Source organism: Homalodisca vitripennis, chromosome 3 (assembly GCF_021130785.1).
Source record: "Homalodisca vitripennis isolate AUS2020 chromosome 3, UT_GWSS_2.1, whole genome shotgun sequence".
NCBI lineage: Eukaryota > Metazoa > Arthropoda > Insecta > Hemiptera > Cicadellidae > Homalodisca > Homalodisca vitripennis.
In genome coordinates this window covers 38,838,281-38,857,441 of record NC_060209.1, presented here as the reverse complement: position 1 = coordinate 38,857,441, position 19,161 = coordinate 38,838,281, and the positions used below count along the sequence as shown (strand labels likewise).

General features: G+C 33.7%; 2 protein-coding genes across 3 annotated transcripts; one reads left to right on the top strand and one right to left on the bottom strand.

The window, feature by feature from the left end:
• The first annotated feature begins 585 nt into the window (after positions 1 to 585).
• LOC124356818 (thioredoxin-like protein 1) lies at positions 586 to 8,272 on the top strand. Of its 2 annotated transcripts, none has more exons than XM_046808049.1 (2): positions 586 to 816; positions 7,175 to 8,272. In XM_046808049.1, the coding sequence occupies exon 2, from the start codon at positions 7,407 to 7,409 to the stop codon at positions 8,133 to 8,135; it is 729 nt and encodes a 242-aa protein (XP_046664005.1). In that variant the 5' UTR covers positions 586 to 816; positions 7,175 to 7,406; the 3' UTR covers positions 8,136 to 8,272. The 2 variants fall into 2 exon arrangements, with proteins under 2 accessions (XP_046664005.1, XP_046664006.1); XM_046808050.1 differs by lacking the exon at positions 586 to 816 and adding an exon at positions 3,034 to 3,178.
• Positions 8,273 to 9,864: 1,592 nt separating this feature from the next.
• Positions 9,865 to 19,161, bottom strand: LOC124358149 (protein arginine N-methyltransferase 9-like). Its single transcript, XM_046810441.1, is given in 7 exon segments — positions 9,865 to 10,488; positions 10,490 to 10,517; positions 11,347 to 11,514; positions 12,123 to 12,313; positions 12,315 to 12,360; positions 13,183 to 13,309; positions 18,703 to 19,161. Coding segments are annotated over 7 exon segments (1,350 nt in total). The 5' UTR covers positions 18,869 to 19,161.

The following is a 19,161-nucleotide window of genomic DNA, read 5'->3' as shown; positions in this document are numbered from 1 at the left end:
GAGAAAGATTTAAGTTAGCAAAATGTAGCAACCAGGAAGCTTACAAAAGCTAGTGTGGTTGATGAAGAATATAACTAGCTATTTTAGGGCTGTCTTCTATTACTCCACCTCGAGAGATAAATGAAGGTTTTACATTGAAATGTTTGCTCACTATCGAGCTCAGAAACAAATTTCTCGCGTTAAAATCACTAAATATTTTAATTGAAACGAGTTTTACGGTCAAGCCAATGAAGACGGAGCAAATATAGAGATGCGGTGAAAAACTAATAAGCCTATTTTGTAGACCAGACAATTAGCTAGAACCCCTCAACGATTATATTTGACCTATGACCAACGGTTTTATCGCTAAATAGCTCGCAAGTAAAAAAAATTACACAAGTTTTAACCTCTTTTAAAACTTGTATTTTGTATTTGATGTATTTTGACATCGAGAGATATTAATGTAAACAACGAATAAGAGGTAGCCTACCATGTCATTAACGGGGACTAGAATGGCGAAAGCCCTTAAGTTTTTATATAGTTTCAACGTGATATAAATGGCTGTAGTTGAGCGTTAGTAGACACGTCAGATGAAGTTAACATTTACAGATTATTTCTCTTTGCCATAGTGTTACTATGAAGGATTGTTGGTGTGTTGTACAAGTTCTGTCTGTTGTAAATGTAAACTCAATCCAGATTCAGTCAGACTTGATTTTGATGATTTGGTCACTTGTGTTTGGGGGTGTGTTGTTAGATTGATTGTTACGGTGATTTTTCTGCATCTGTTTTGATTTATTCACTTGTAAATAATGGCCACGTTAAGAGAAAAACAAATAGGTAATACCTGTAGTTTATGTATTACTAAGTTTGTGTGTATATATTGTGATGTATTAGTAATATATCCCTTTTATAAACTAACCTATAACAATTTGAATAACATCTTTGATTCACGATACTAGCCTATTACTAATAATGGTATCATTTGTTATAGTTTCTGCACTTAAAACAAACTAAACACAGTAAACTTGTATTATTCAGACCTAATTTCTTAATTTAATTAACGGATCCTCAGTTCACAAGTTTTTTTTTTTAATTTAGTTTTTTAATCTCCAGTGACTTGGAAAATTATAACTTAAATTATGGAAATAAAATTTAAAGTTAATGATACATAGATAAGTCACATCAATTGGATAACGTTCTTTAAGCAACATTCTGAATTTTCAATTTATAGGCCTGCTGCCTACTGCTAGACTTTACTTTAATAAGTGGCCTACACTCTTATTAAGTTTTTATTTAACTGTATGATGGTTTTTATCAGAATGAATCTAAGCCTAATTTGATATTCCAATTGATTTAACTTAAAATATGATTTCTACTTATTAGTTACATTAATTTTTAAAGTAGGCCTAAACCATAAATAGTAAAAAGTAACTAATTTTTGGGAATTTGAAAATGGCGATGAAAGTGAACAAATTTTGTGGCCTGCAGTGTAATAAACGGTCCCATCTCAATTGAATCATCGATATTCATGATTATCTATACTATGGAAACCAAAATGTTGAACCAAATTTCAGGTAGGTATAAGCGACGATAAGTGGACCCGGTTTTTTATATTGAAATTGGCAAACGATATTACTTAATCATAAACACCGATATAATCAATCGATACTGATTAATTATTTTGAACAAATAACTTAAATAATCTATATCAATAGCTGTAAACACTTTTAAATAATACACGTAAGGTAATATTTCAATTTTACATATAAGTAACATTTGATTATTAAAAATAGCAGTCAATTTTAGAAAACTACACAACATTGCTTTGAAAGATGATAAGACATGTTTTACGTGGCTTCAACATGTTGGACTCGTACCGAAAAATCCATTATGTGAAAATTTGTGGGAAAGAAACAACTGTAACTGTGGGAGGAGCAAATATGGTTGTCTTCAGTTTTCCTAATTTTGCTTATAATAATTTGTTTCATCACTGTAAATATTAAATCCATATTTTAATTTAAAACATACATGATTGTTATTGAGGACTATAGATACTTTTATATCGATTGATAGTCTAGGATTTGAGATGCGAATATTAGGTATCGATGATTACATTCTTCGATAAAAAAACCGGGTCCGCTTATGCATTTCAAATTACAGCATAACAGTTCAGCTGGTTTTATTCCTAAAAAAGTAATAATTTAATGATAAATAAGAAACTATTGAAGCTGTGTGCATTTATACAATTTAACAAATAAAACAGTGTAACATTTAGTTACTTTTTACATTTTGGAAGGATACTATATTGTCTGACAACTTGTGATACAAATAACAAGACATGTACAATGCCACTGAACTTTTGGCCATTATTTAAATACCATACAACTGATTTTATTCAAGTTTGGAACAATATTTTTATTCCATGTGTTAAAAATAGTTGGCAATAATTAATTTTGTATTCGATAGTGAACGTATTCCTTATCGATAATTTGATACCCTGATTCAATTGTGGAGTGGCTGCTTACCATACTGCAGCTGTTATGTGAGATATTTATAGATATACATGTGGGTTTGGCAGGTAGATTTTATTAAGCGTCCTACACTCATTATTCAGTTGTTTTTATCCGATCCGTCAATCCATATCAAGTGGTCCAGAAAAAATTATTTGGTTGCTTCAAGATTTTTTTATTTTTAATATTTTTACTCTTGAAAGTACAATTCAATGGAAGTACAAAATAAAATTATTTTAATTCAAACAGTTTTTCCAACTGATGGCCATTTTTGCATTGTTTGAATGCTTATATTTTCCAGAGATTTCAGAGCTGTGCGTTAAATTAAATATCTCAGCTTCTATTCATCCTAGAACATTTAATAAAAACCAATCTCTTCAGAAAGATCTGAACATTAATAAGGATCTATGAGTATACACCTAAAACTAAAAATATAAATAAGTACCTGTTCAAAGTTTAACGTAATAAGATTACAAAAACGGATTTTCTAACATATTACTATACAAGAAGGTAAATGACTACATTATCTTATCTCATAGGTGGGTACTCCAAATTCTGAAAGTTTCAAGCTGTGGACTTACATAGGGTTTTAAATAAAAATTTTCCAAATAGTAAAAAATTCTCAAAATGTCAAAAATTTGAAGCATGAAAATAAAAATTGAAATTTAGCTCAAATTTAGTACTATGAGGTAAGAGTATTATCCTGTAAAAATTTCATTTTGTAGACTCAACTTATTTCAAAGTTATAATAGATTGAGTATTAAAAGTATTTAAAATAAGTTTTATATTACAAACACGACATAGACAGCTAGCACTTATTTTTTCAGTAGGGATTCTTTTTGAAATTTCTAAATAAATGTGGTATTACAAGTTAATAAACTTTCCTTCATTTGTGTAATTAATTAGGATTGAGAAGCTGTGAAATTTCATCACACAATGCTTGTATGATATTGTTTGTGGTTTAGGGAGGTTTTTAGTTGCCTAGTGTATATTTTTTCGTGTTGGTCACCTTGATATCCCTCCTTCTACCTTGTTAATCCTCTTCATAACCTAGAACCATATTCCCTTCTAGTCCCTTAGTTTGTTGATGATAAGTGGGTATAGAGTAAAGTTATTATTTTGTTTTCAGAACCTTCAACTTTTTAATACTTTCCTCATTCAAATTCGTTGGTTAAAGCAACAGTTTCTTTAGCCACAAATATTTGAAAGGCAGATTTAGATAGTTTTACTAGGTGTGCCTTAAATTTGTATACATTGAGATGTTAGTCAATGCATTTCTAAATATAAAGAAACAGGAATAAAGTATTGGAAGGTAAGGTATTTTTAGATAACCAACAATAACAATCCTTATCTCCAGATCAAAACTGCTACTGAGCTAGTTGCAAAAGTTTGCAGGCACTCACTCCATGACTTTTAAATATGTTATGTAATTTTGTATTATATGTTATTCTTCAAGCATTCGTGACAAGATCAAAGGCTTCTAGAAAATATACATATTACTGGATACTGTCTGGAGGGATGTTATTCGTTGATCACCGTTAGTCCGATCAATTAATAGTTCCTTTTATTAAAGGAAAATGCTTAAAAAATGAATAGATAAAAAAAACATAACATAAAACTAAAATTTCAGAGAAGGTGAAAAATTAAAATCATCTTGTAATAAGAACCTATTAAGTTGAATGGTCTGATGGGGATGAACAAAAAAAAATCTTTTGAGATGGTACTATCTGTCAAATATCAAAATTCAAGAGTGTCTTGAAAGCAAAAAAAAAAAATAATTCAATTTCATAACCAATATATGCCCTATGTAATAACACTCCCATTGTGCAGTCTTCGAGTATGGTACACAAGAGAAAGAACATTAATAGTTATAATTTTTAGTCTTCTTTTTGTTTCTGACCTCAATTTGACAAATACATTCCACATCCTTAATGACAAACGTCACTCAATATGAAAAATATTGTAGATTCTTAACTATAAAATTCTGGCTGATTGAGTTTAACTATATTTTTTAGAAAGATGCTGCTGCAGCCCGTGCACTAATGGCTAGAAGCATTAGTGTTATCTTTTTCAAACTACCAATTTCTTCTTAAGGATTTTGAATATTTTTAGGTCGTTGCACACACCACTTTTAATTGATTTATGTTACTTTCCAAACTATCCTTGGTTTTGTACAAAGGTACATCACTCCACATAGAAGTTCCACCATACATTAATGATAGAGTAAGCCATATAACACACTGACCTTCCTGTTGCATTGTCATTATTGCTCTGCATTGATTGAATGACCATTTGATAGGCTACTTCAAGGTCGACAATATGAAACGCTGCTAATATTTAATGAAATAAACTTGAAATATGTGGATGAAAATTGATGAGCTTATTTATTTCTTATTTGTCATGTTTGATTTGTAATCTTTAGTCACAAAACTATATAGGAAGAAATATGTTATGACCTTTATCACCCACCTTGGTGGGATTGTGGGTTGTTTTAAAATAAATATAAACATTGAGTGAAAACGCATAAAAAACAAATAAAACGTTTTACAAAATAATTAATAAACAAAACGTTTTTACAAAATAAACTTATATGTGTAGTTGAATTCCTCGTGTTTAAATCGATGTAGGGTACGCTCAAAAGCATCTGTGTTCTAAGATCATTTGTGTCAAGTAGCAGTTTTATATCGCGGTGACTTCCAATCAAATACTCATATGGGATAAGATGGTGTGTCTATCTTCAATTTGTAGCGATGTCCCACATATTTTTGCCTCTGTTGCATTGCTTTCTTGTCGCTCTTTGGTCCTGAGCTCAGTGAAGGTGTTTCTTTTTTCGTCGGAAAAGGGCTTTTTTTTGTTCATCTGCGAGTAGCATTCTGACGATAATTCAGATTGCGCACTCAGGTACCAGGGCATTTGCAAGTCTTATAGCACTCATCCAATATACTGGTGTGCCTTCTCTCTTTGCTTCCTCATTTTTTAACGCATTGGCACAAACTGCTACTCCATATGTGAGCACTGACTGATGTTCCTATGGAAGAAAAGTAATATTCTTCTCTTTTATTTAAGGCCTCCTATGTTAGGCATCAGCCAAAATAAGGCCGTCCTTACAACCAATGCCTTGACTGCTACATGCTGTGCCTGCTGCTTGAAGTTAAGTCAAGTATCAATCATCACTTCCAAGTATCGAAGAAATAGTTGAGATGTGAGTTCATGCGCTCTGACTTACAGTGTGTAGTTTCTATTTTTATTCTGCTATTGATTACATCACTTCTGTCTTCTGTTCAGGCCAATTTAAGTCTATACTATTCATCCACAAACTTATGTCATGAAAATGTTTGTGTCGAAAGCATAGTTTATATGTTCAAGGTGCTTTCTCTGGTAACTCCAGCTTCAGCAGGCCGCTGTACATGATATTTCACAGTAAGGGACCCAGAACAGAGCCTTGAGGTACTCGTCCAGTGACTGTGTATTGCTTTGGACCGGTTTCCATGTCGTTTTCCAAAAACCTTTCCTAAAATAGCTCAATACAATCGTTTGGAGGCATCCTGGAACGTATGTAAGTCAAGAGCTTTCATGTTGGTAGTATCACCTGGCAGAGTTAAAAGCGTTTCTGATGTCCAGTGTCACCACTAGACAGTACTTCTTTGTACCTCTTTTTTCCATTTAATCCCAGCTTCCTTAGCTGAACTGACAACAAGATGAATTTCGTCCTGGGTGGGAGCAACCTTTTCGGAAGCCATATTGGTTGCTAGCGAGCAGTGGTTCAACCACTGCTTTAATTCTCCTATGAACTACACTCTAGGATTTTCTGGTTGTATCTAACATGCAGAGTGGACAGTATGATCTAGGTTCATCGTGTGGCTAGAGAGAAGTACCCAATCTTTGCTGCTTCCATTTCCAGGGAAAGGAACGTACCTTTTTCGATTCATGCATTATAGACCTCCTTCCAATAGTGCAGGAGTTGCTTTGATGACTATCTTTAATGCAGTGTGAGCTCTTCAGATGTATGTGAACTCCAGATTCCAGGAGTCAAGTCTCTGACAGTGTCAGATTTCAGATAAGCACTAAGCGGAAGGTGAAATGGAGCTAAACCCAATATTCATATTGAATTAATCCTGCCCACCATAGCTATGCCTTGGATAATATTTTGTTTTGGGAGAAGCTCATAATTTTATTACAACCTTTACTTTAACACTTTGTCAAGGAAATGATTTCATCTACTACTTTATTGTTTAGTTTATCAAAAGGAGGTTCTGAGTTTCAATTTTAGGAAATGTTGATCGAGGCAAGGGAATTAATGACCAAATATTGATTTGGGTACATGATATCTTTTATTTTGTTTACAAGAACAAGGTTTGTCTGGGTAATAAATGACGTAACGATAATTCTTTCTATATGGTTCTGTGACTGAAGATGATTTAACATACATCAAACTGTTTTAAAACACCACACATGTGGGTGAGTGATTGTTATATACATTTAAATTATAATTGTGATTTTAAACTGTAATATGAATTTTCTGAGTAGGCAATAATGAGTAATAACTAGTCAATGTACATTTAACTGTCATGACCTTATTATGAATTACTTTTTATTAGTTAATCCTATTTTTTATTACCAAAATAGTTATATATAGCAATAAGTTTAATATCAAGAATAAGCCAGTTTTGTATCTTATATTGCAGGTGCTGGTCTTTAAATTTTTTTGAGTGACTTGCATTAATACACAGTGATTTATTGGGAATTAACTAAGTGACTGATTTGAGAAGAAAATTATAACAAACATGAGTGTAATTGTTATTGAAAAAGATACAGAATTTCAGACAAAGTTGTCATCCTCTAAGAACGTTGTGGTTGTTAAATTCTCAGCAGCTTGGTGCGGTCCTTGTAAACGAATAGCCCCGTTTTTTTGAACAGATGGCTACCAAGTATCCTCAGTCCGTATTTTTGAAAGTGGACATTAATGTTTGCCAGGAAACAGCCTTGGCACAAGGAATCTCTTCAATGCCGACTTTTGTATTTTATAAGGGTGGTGAAAAGATAGATTCTATCACAGGCTCAAACACAAAACTGCTAGAAGACAAGTTGAAGGAGCATTGCAGCTCTGAAGGTTCCGGTGAGGCTGAATCTCCAGTAAAGGGCCATATTGATTTGTATCCGTTTATTTTAAAGGCCGAAAGTGGAGCTTTAAATGAAGCCGATAAACATCCGTTAGCCAATTGTCTTCAAGATGATGACAAATATCTCCAGTCCGATTGTGATAACCAACTTATTATCCCAATAACTTTCTCACAAGCAGTAAAAATCCATTCTATAATGATTAAAGCACCAGACAAAGCGGGTCCTAAAACAGTTAAATTGTTCATAAATCAGCCAACAACTCTGGATTTTGATGGTGCATCTAAGAACGAGCCTACTCAGTCTCTGGATATTGACCCTAACGATCTCACCTCTGGTAAACCCATTGGGCTTCAGTTTGTCAAATTTCAGAATGTTCAAAATGTACAGATATTTATACAGAACAATCACGATAACTCAGATGTCACCAGAATTGACTGCCTAACACTATTTGGATCTCCTATCGCAACAACTGACATGAACAAGTTTGAAAGAGTAGCTGGGAAAAAAGGAGAAACTGACCATTAATCCCATTAAAGCTTTTTTTAAAAGAATGCAGAATTCAGCACATATACTGTTTGATAAATTGAAGTGTTATTAGTTTCTGTATTTTGCCTTTTATGTGTTGTATTTTCTGATTAAATAAATGTATTAGTCAGAAAGAAGTTTCAATTATTTTAATTTGATTTTTCAAAGATGTAACAAAAAATAGTTTCACAGTTTATGTCAATAAAGTCATTACAGTAAATTCAATTATCTTGTTTGTAAAAAATAATTTTGTGAGGAAAATTGTTACAAACAAATTAATTAGAAACTTGAATTTATCAGCATTGTTTAGTTCTAAATTAAAAACTAGTAGAGTACACAAGGCAAGAAACAAACAGCTTCAAAATTGCAAAATGTTTGATAAGTTTATGTATTAGGGTTTTGTTAACAAATTTTAATATGTATAACACAAGTATAATGAGTATAAAAATTTCATTTTACTAATTGAAAGTTCTGTGTGTGTAAAAAGTACAGATTGACTTCAATTCAAGTATGTCTAGAATACATATGCATTTCAGGAACAATAAGTTTTTAGTGACTATCACATAAATATATTTTGATGAAAAAATTAAATATTTTCTGGTAGCCAAATACTTGTAATCAATTTATTATGTTATTAAATTCTGATTTATTTTGAAATTCTAAAGAGTAATTTAATATGGAATATATAATCGTACTTATTGGATTAAACTGGGTTTTCAAAAGTTGTATTGATTAGGATGGGCAGCATCTTTTTTAGATGGTTATTGGTTTTCAAGTCTCAGTCAGTCACATTTATTAAATCTAATTTTCCAAAGAATATAAGAAATGTATTCTAAAAAGAAAGAAAATATATGTATACAGGGTGGTTACAAAAGGGTGTCACAAATTTCTGTGGCTGATACGATAGTACTCATCATTAAAAAAAGTTATATATACATAGGTTGAGAAATGTCTCGTTTACTGCTAGTCTCCATTTTGTTTTTTTATGACAGAAACATTTATCACCACAGAATATACAACTTTGTTACAGTTTGTGCCAACCACATGTTATTTAATTTACTAAATCTGTTCAACTGTTTTTTAACTATTGCCCAAAAAAAACAGAGTTTTGTTCCTTTGCATGAATTTTGCTTGATAACTAACAATGCTCAACTGTATGACTAATAATTAGCTATGTGATTCAGCCATATATGCAAACTGAGTTGGCTGTATAGCCAGAAAACATAGTTCAAGCCACTACTTCCATTGATTTAAATGCTAAACAAAAAAGAGTTTTTTTGGCTTCTGAATTTTATGTATAGTTTAAATGTCATTAAATGAGTTATTGGTGATGTGGAATGTTTCCTGTATTACTTTTTTCTTACAGCCTAATACAATTGATATTAGTAATTAGGAGAGGAAAGGATTAACAAATTTTAATTAGCAATGTGGGGGGGGGGGGGGGTGGGGGGGGGGGGGGGTGGGGGGGGGGGGGGGTGGGGGGGGGGGGGGGTGGGGGGGGGGGGGGGTGGGGGGGGGGGGGGGTGACCAAAGAGAGGAAAAGGAGACAGATCAAGAACACTGTTTGATGATTTCAAAGTTCTCGGGCAATTCAAAAAAATTGTCTTGCAATTGTTTATTGTTGAGAAAACAAACCATTTCTGGACTAACAGCAATATCAGAAATAATACTTGCACTGCTGAGACTCGACTGTAGATTTGATAAATTCTCATCACTACTTTTAAAATTCTTAGTAGCCTCTGAAAATGATATCAAATACTAACTTACCCCCAACACAATTTGCACTCAATTTAATTGATTCTTGAGGTTTTTTAAAACCTAAATATCGCTTGATCCCAACAACACTGTGTCTCAATCGAGTGAGGAGAAGAAGAAAATCGTGATGTCCCTCATCCAGCATCAGATCAAACCAAACCGCCACTGCATCCGATTTCCCATCGTACTCAAAGGAAACGCACTTACCATCATTCTTCCCTTCAAAATAATCTTTAAGCTGAGAAGGGTTGTTAAAATCAAATGTGAAAACCTCTACAGGATCACAGAGGAACTTGCAATCCTTAACAATCCTCAAGTTTTCTGTATCGTAAGGTTCACTGAAATCACTGAACAACCACATGTTCCTGAAATTCCAAGTACTGCGATCAGCATTGGTGAGGTAGTTGCGGCGAGCTACACTTGGACACTGGATAGGAGAGGCCCACAGACGGGCTCCAAAGGGCACAACCACACCATACTGGCCGATCGGAGCTCCTGTCTCCAGAAAACTTAGCAGCTGAGGACAGGGTGGCAATAACAGGTGATCCCAAGCATGTAAAAGGGTCTGTAGTAGGTGTTCTCCCAACAGTCCAGCATCCCATGGTCTCCGTCACCACCAGAGATTTTCTGTAACACAATCAAACATTATCTTTAGAGTGTGACAAAAATCAATATTAATGACATAGGAAACATACAGGTTGTTACTCATACCACACTAGCAGTACTCGGCACGACTAGGCAAAGCTTATAGTTCTTACTAATCAGCCTGAACAATTTATTATTATAATATGGCTAAAATTCAAATTCAATCACCAAGCTCATATCCGGAATAACATTTTCTATACCAATACATTCATGCTAGAAAAAAGTAGAGGAACTTTATCATTCCAATTATACCCACTTTGTGATTAGTATTCAATTTATTTTAAATCAAATAAAAGCCGGAGATTTTTCTCAAGGACTGCTGAAAAATAACAAATCTATTTGAGCGATTTTGTAGCATTTTACTAAAACATCCATAAAATCCAAACGGTTTTAGATACGCTCTTAATTTTTGATAAATTGTTTGATTAAAATCACATAGAACATGCATATACTGCTAATTTATTATGTATAAAAAACATACATATGATACTTTACCAAATAGGTTTGAACATTTTTCCAGTTCCATACACAAAATAGGACTTAAAAACAAATTTCCTCAAAACAACTGATACTACTATTTACAACAATTAAAATTGTACACATACATAAAAATTATTTTATTATCCACAAGCTGTAAAGATGACACTACTTTTTGTGTAAACCTACATTTTCACAACACAACACAAAATTTAAAGCATAACCAAGGAGAATCAAACTAATGAAATGATCTCACTACTTTATTTACAGGGGTACTTTTCAACATCATAATGTTCTCATAAGCAATGTTTCTTCTGTGAACAATTTAACAAACCTATGAGGTAAGTCTTCAGGAACTTTCAATGTGTTGGATAGTTTATTTATCACTTTGACACTGTCAGCCATCTTGTTGGCATGGAGCACATCTCGGGCGATAGAACACATTGTCGGAGAGTAATCACAAGCATGCACATCTTGTGCTTCACTTGTTACTGCATACAAGCTGAAAGGCACACAAATGTATTATTTCTGCATATTAAAAATATTCAAATTAAACAACTAGAAGTGACAAGATATTTGATTGAATATTGAAATGATTAAAATATATACAAATTTATTTTTCAGATATTATATAACAATATATGATTTAGAGTACCATTTGTATCAAATCAAATCGTTGATTAACCATTTAACTACTATTGTGTTGAGGTATTGTCAACACAATAAAAAAAAAAACAAAACACATATTTAATATAAGATGATGTAAAACAACTTACAAAATATTACCTACTTGCATACAGAATTCCTCGATAGAATAAGGTGCCGTCATCATTAGAAATTGAGTTAATCTTGTCTTGAACTTAGTTATAATTCTTTTATATATAAAAGGTAAGGCATTAAACATCTTAATTTGAACATATCTATCGCTCTTTAAAACTTTTTAAAATCTGGTGGATGGTAAGTGGTCACAAATGACATGAACAATTGCAACAACAGATTAAACCAATTGTAACAGATTAAACAATTATTAAATATTATAATTTAAAACTGAGATTCAACGTATAATTCTTGAAAATATCTTTATGGTAATCTCTAGTGTGAGTTACTGACCTCAAAAGCCCTGTGCCGGTGCCGATGTCTAATACACTATTGAAGCCTTGCTGAACTTTCTTCATAATAGCCTCTCTGTAAGCTTCATTGCGATGTGAGTCGTTCAGCATGCGAAAGTGCCACCTCTCAATTAGCACATTACACACACTCTGCAAGTTGCGATATGCCGGCAGGTAGTTGTCATCGGTTTCAAAGTGCTTGGCGGAAATAATGCGCAGCTTCACGCAGGTGTCCTAACCTGCTTCACCACGTCAACTTAAAGTTTTCAATACAACAAAATGTTATTCTCATCAAAATGTCTACTCCTATTAGTAACCGATCTAGATCAAAGAATAACAGATGAAGCTGAGACTGTAGACACTGAGAGTGTCAAGTCTCCAGGAAACCTGTGGTCGAGATTTACTCTCCAGTTCTCAACGTGAGAGGTAAAAGATAGAGTTGAAGGAGCACTAAATGAGTAAATATCCTTTAATTTTAAATGTTCACTGATGTAGTCTACCTTAAATAGTGTAAGAAGTTGGTAAGGTAAGTTTGTGTCGCTTGAAGAGGACCAATAAACTACTGGATAACCCAATAGAAATCCAAAACAAACTTGGTAAACACCAACCGAACTGTTCTTCTATTATTAACATGTCTTTAAAGTCGTGCTCACATATCACTTTCATTAGCACCTCTATCATTTTGTATATTTCATTAAGTTTAGCATTTTCTATCAACTCAGCAGAGTTTAATTCAGGACTACAATCAATAAATTTATATACTTCGGATACTTTGTAATGCAATCTTTTAATTTCAGACAGATTACTAATGAACATATCATCACCCAGCATTAGCATCACAACATTTTCAGATAATAACTCTTTTTGTTTTAACACAGAAATTATTATATTAATTTTGGTTTTTTCACTTTTAATAGGGATGTCCCATAAATAGCTCGGTTTTAGTCCAATATTTACTGATATTAAATTCTCACATAAAGTTTTCAAAAATTTCCTAGGCAAAAATTTTTTGGAAATTGAGCCCACAAGATTTTCCAACGTCTGTAGGAGGCACATACTACCTGAACAAGTGAGCGCCTAGATTACAAAGAACTTCTTCATTTTCAGGAAAAATCTCAACTGCTTGTTCGTAGCAGTTAAACAAGTCCTTAAATCTCTGTTGAGATTCAAGTTGGCTGCCCCAGGAACCTGAACAACAAATTAATTCTAAATTAACCCAGACATATAAATATATCAGATTAAAAAAGAAAACAGCTAAAGTAAATCAGATTTATTAGAACCAATATTTCAAGTGCAATTATCGTACTTATATTAGGGATGTATAGATGATAGCATGCTCGCATTCACCTGCCAGCCAGCCAAGTGGTTGTTGTGCCCTGTAGTCATTAACAAAATTTGGCACCTAGAGTTATGAAAGTGGAAAGCAACAAAAATAATTAAACAATTTATCTTGAGTAGGTATTTAACTAAATAGGCATATTTGTTACAATTCTCTAAAACTTGTCATGTATAATTTTGTGTATTTCCTTTATTAAACAGTGCTTACAAATGTAAAATACAACCAATTTGAAAGTTTTGAATAAATACTATATACATAATTAAATATATATATATGTATATGTATACAGTATATATATACATATATATGTACATATATATATATATATATATATATACTCGCCTTCGGCTCGCTGGGGGCTACGCCCCCAGGCCCCCAAAGTAAACGCTTGCAAATTCGGGGATAAGCGGAATTCGGTGACTGGTTAAGTTCCGGACATTAAGTAAATGACAAGGGATTTAAAAATTGACCTTTTTCATAGATTTTTTTTCCGGATTCGTAAAAACTTTTGACTTTGAGGGCATTTTGCGGTTAAACCGTTAGAGATACGGACAAAAAAGTGACTGGACCTTTCTTGTTGGAAATTTAATTTTGTCTTTCGATTGTGCCCTCAGATCTGATCTACGACCTATGGTTTAGCCAGAAATGAGCTCGGGAGAAAAGTCTGCACGGGTCAGCTATCTTGAATTGTTTAGTATAAACATAATAAAAACCGACCTCAAGGCAGTATTTTAAGTCGAACAGGGGGTTTAATATCACCAGGAGACTATTCTAGTCAAGGCGAGAAATTCCCTGGGTGGGTGATTAATGTTAAGGAGGTTAAGACAAGAGGGGGTTTAATTTTCGTCAGGATATTGTCTGGTCATATGAACAAATTCCCAGGGGGGGGTTAACGTTACCGGGGGATAAGTCTCCAGGGGGTTATCTGGTCATACCAGGATCTTCCCCAGGGGGGGGGGTTAAGAGATTTGGTGACTGGTAAAATTCGGACATGAGGTCATGGCAGGAAATTCCCTGGGGGGGTTTAATGTTACCAGGGGGGTTAACACATTCAGGGGGTTGAATGTACAGGAGGTTATCAGGTCATACCAGGAAATCCCCGGGGGGGGGGGGGTTAATATTACCGTGGGTTAATGACACACTTGGGCCTTTTTTAGAGGGTATTGTGTCTGTGAACATAATAAATATTCCTCTGTCCCTATCTACTATTGACGCTTAGCTAACGCTCAGCCAACTCCCGAAGTCACTGAACCTTTTCTGTAGATCACGTGATTTCCTAAATCCCGTTTAAAATTTGTTTTGAGTTACGACCAACCGTTTAGCCGCTATCAAGCCCGGAATGTAAATTTTTTAGGCGAAAATGTCCAATATTTTCACTTAATCGCGTTTTGCGGTCAAAACTAAGGGAAATATATAGTAAAAAGTCACTGGACCTTTTTTGTAGGTCATCTTATTTCCTAAATAAAACGTTAGTCTTATTTTGACCTCCGACCAATGGTTTCGCCGCTATCGACCCCAAAAAACAAAAGTTTTCGCGTAAAAGTTACAACAAAATTGTACATAATCACGTTTTTTCGGCCAAACCAATCGAGATAGGGCAAAAGATTACTGGACCTTTTCTGTAGATCGCGCAATTTGCTAATTTGATGGGTCAATCAGATTTGAGCTACGACCAACGGTTGTTCGGCCGCTATCGGGCTTGAAACATTATTTTTATCGAAAAAATCTCTGGAATTTCAAATGTTCGAGCGTTTTGTCGCTTAACCATGGAAGATAGAGCAAAAAGTCATTAGACCTTTTTTGTAGTTCACTTCATTCCTGACCATGAATTTTCCGTCAGATCCGAGCTAGCTCCAACGGTTCGCCCGCTATCGGGCTTACAAAAAATGCCTGCAGGGGTGAAGAATGCGCGATTTTTTGGGAATTTTTTTGAGGGGTTGAAAATGAAAAATTCTCACTTTTCGGGATTTTCCTGGTGGTTACACGTGGAAAGCTATCTGTGTACCAAATTTCAAGTCTCTAACTCATCTGGAAGTAGGTTTAGAATTAGTATACGTGAGTGAGTGAGTGAGTCAGTCAGTCAGTCAGTTACACATGCGGTTGTATATATATTAGATATATATATGTATGTATGTATGTATGTATACATAAAAACATACACTTACCCTACACAGTTTTCAAAATCACATGTCTTCTTAATGACACTAAATATGATGTAATATGAAAGGGCCCTATGATATTTTTTCAAACAGAAATATTTCCAATTCTATAAGTTTATATTGCTTTGCTCTCCAGATGAAGAAAATAAATATGTGTACATATATATATACCAATATAGATATATGACTCATATGTATAAGCTAGATTGGACATCATAGACTTCTTTATGAGTAATCTGTAACTTAAATAAACAAATATATGTGTTCAATTGACAGGCTTAACTCTTATCACCTAATGGTTTATAGACAGATAAAAAAAATCTAGCGAAGAAGTCACAGAGGTTTTTGTAATCTCTTAGGCATAAATATGAGGGAATAAAGTTATCTCTTTGAAGGTTCTTAAAAAAGGCTCCAGATCACTTTTGGATTTTGAGGAAATGCATTCTGTATGTGTCCAATGTACTGAGAGTAGCAGATTCTTGTCAGTGCTTTGCATCGGCTTCTCATCACAGCAAATTCAAAATAACTTTTTCTGTTATAGTGTTTTTTGTAAGCCTTATGAAGACACTTCTTACTTATTACCAGTGATCTCAGGAGAACCATACAGGAAACCTATCATAACCAACACACTTCTTCGACATACGCAAAGATATAATGGAATGCAAATTGCCACTAAACTCTTCAAACATTGAATCGACAACACAATCAAGTCTGCCTTACCAAATCATCATAGATTTTGTCTAGTATACATTTCCTGTACTTTAGAAGTCGTGAATACAAATCCTCGTCCACAGCAACACATTCAGTAGAGAATACCAGATCAAGGAGAACTCCTCTAGGATTAAAAACCTTGTTGTGCTGTGTTAGGTTATTAAGACATACTATGTTAGAAACAGTGCTTGAAGCCAGTGTTGCTTAAAGCCAGTGTCTAACTCACCCGAGGGTCTACAATCTTATGCAAGGGCCTATCACCGTACCTAATTGAACTATTATAGTTAATTGTCTACCTGAGGGCTGCAGTATAAAAAGCGGCCACCAGGATAATTGAATCAACTATCAATTAGAAATATCTAAACTATTGAATATAAAAACATTTGATCTATAGATACTCATAATTAATAATTGCCAGCTGTTTTTATTTTACAGAATACTGTAGCTATATTATTTAACCCTAGAATGGTAACGCGTAGTCTCTCAGACTAAGCAAGCTACAAAAACCGGTCCAGGTGGCAGGTACATGACGTGACCGACCACCCACCACCAATACCTTCCCCCTGCCAGCCAAGGTCAATGCTGGATATGGTTTCCATTTTGTTTCATTCACTCAGTTCATTTCAGTGAGCCCATAGTTGTCTGTTAGACTACGCGTTACCGTTTATGTTACTTTTTTGTTCCTGAGTAAATATACGAAAAGTTGTTTTGTGCGAATGTAGTGTTAGTTTTTGTGATAATTTTTTACCGTGAATGGTCAAGTAACCATGGCTGATCCATTGAACACTAGTTTTGGAATAAGAGAAATACTATCTGAACTTGAACGAAGTGATTGTGATGAACAAGAAAGTGATCATGATGAAACGTTTTTAGTTGTCTTCTATGGAATGTTATTTAAACAGCATTTTGATCAACTCATTTGTTATTTATGTCCATCAGGCATTGTCAACAAAAAATAAACCAATGACAAGAAGGGCATTTGCTAAAGAAATATGTGTGTTGAACTCTCCGCACATTCAGGGAAAACAAAAACTGCCAAATTTATCAAGGAATCTCAAACGCAACATTGAAGATGTTGTTGGCCCATCAACATCTGAGGCTCAAAATGTTATTGAAGAAGCAGGAACAAGGAAGATTTGTGCAGTTTGCCCAGCGAAAAAAAGGAGAATGACTCGATTCCAGTGCACAAAATGTTATAAGCATATTTGCTTGGAGCACCGAGGAATGCTGTGTGTAAAGTGTTCCAATAAAGACTGAAATTAACAAAAATCAGGAAACATAACCTCTAAGATGTAAATAATGTCATTTGTAAATAAATTTAATTTTTATTCATTTTTCCCTAAAGTAGTCTGAGAGACTACGCGTTACCATTTATTTGTGGCAAATAGGCGTTACCATTCTAGGGTTAATACCATCTTAAAAGTCTATAAACATAATTCAGTTCGATATTATTGTTCCAAATTAATTAAAAGTAAAATCATGTGTAAGATATTTAGTAATGGCCGGCTGCAAGTACAATGGCAATGTACATGTGTTATCTGCTCTATCTATCTATTTATTCAAGTTAAGCCCCATTTTACAAAAAATAATAATATACACAATGGCAATACATAAAGAAATCTTATAAAATGTAAGGAAAACACTCAATTTCAACAAGTAACAATTATAATCATACATCAAACACAAGTATACAAAACCACCTCAAACAGTAGAATAAATAGACTACACAATATAAAAAACAACAAAGCCATAACAAAAGAAAACTATAAATACAATGATAATCATAAATCAAACAATGATAAAAAGTTAACAAATAAATTTTGTGGCTTCAACATGTTGGACTCGTACCGAAAAAACCCATTATGTGAAATTTGTGGGAAAGAAACAACTGTAACTATGAGAGTACCAAATATGGTCGTCTTCAGTTTTCCTAATTTTTGTAATAATAATTTGTTTAATCACTATAAATATTAAATTCATATTTTAATTTAAAGTATATGATTGTTATTGAGGACTTTAGATACTTTTATATCGATTGATAGTCTAGGATTTGAGATGCGAGTATTAGGTATTATAGAAGACTACATTCTTCGATATAAAAAACCGGGTACGCTTATCGTACCCTACTCGGACCCTTTTATAATGCAGCCTACACGAGAGCCAAACGCCCTACATGTAGGCTTACCACTCTACCCAAGAGGGATTTGCTCCCTTTAGGATGGAAACTTTTGGTTTTTAGGCCTGTACTCACTGTATTCACTTATTATTGCCATCCTAGTCACTTAATAAGCCTTAAGCATTTTCCATATGTAACATCAACATAAAATGCTAAATAGGTCTCGTAAACTAGTAACCTACATTTTAACACTTACATAGAGTTGATGAAAAGTTTTCTTTCAGCTCATGCTTCCACTCTGGCATTAATTTTAGTGCAACCAAATAATGAGCAAAAGCTCTGCCAAATTTTCCTGCTTCATAATATATTTGTGCTTGTTCCTTGGATTTTAAAGCTACTTCATTTTTAGCTTCAGGTTTCATTATAAGGCTAAAGCATTCTTTTCATTAAATAAAGTTGAGGTTATGATTTTGTAAAGTTTAAAGTCATGTTGTTATTGTCTAGTGAAATAACTTATTCCGGCTCATTTGAATAAAAACTAAAACAAATTCCTAATTATTCATTTCCTATTAAAACGTTGACATATATTTATTTCCGCATAAAATATTAAGCTAGGCAAGCTACAAACAGTATACTGTAATTTCCTCTCCCCACATTTGTTTTGTTTACGTTTACACCTCACTTTACTCACTGACACAAAACAAAACAAATCAAC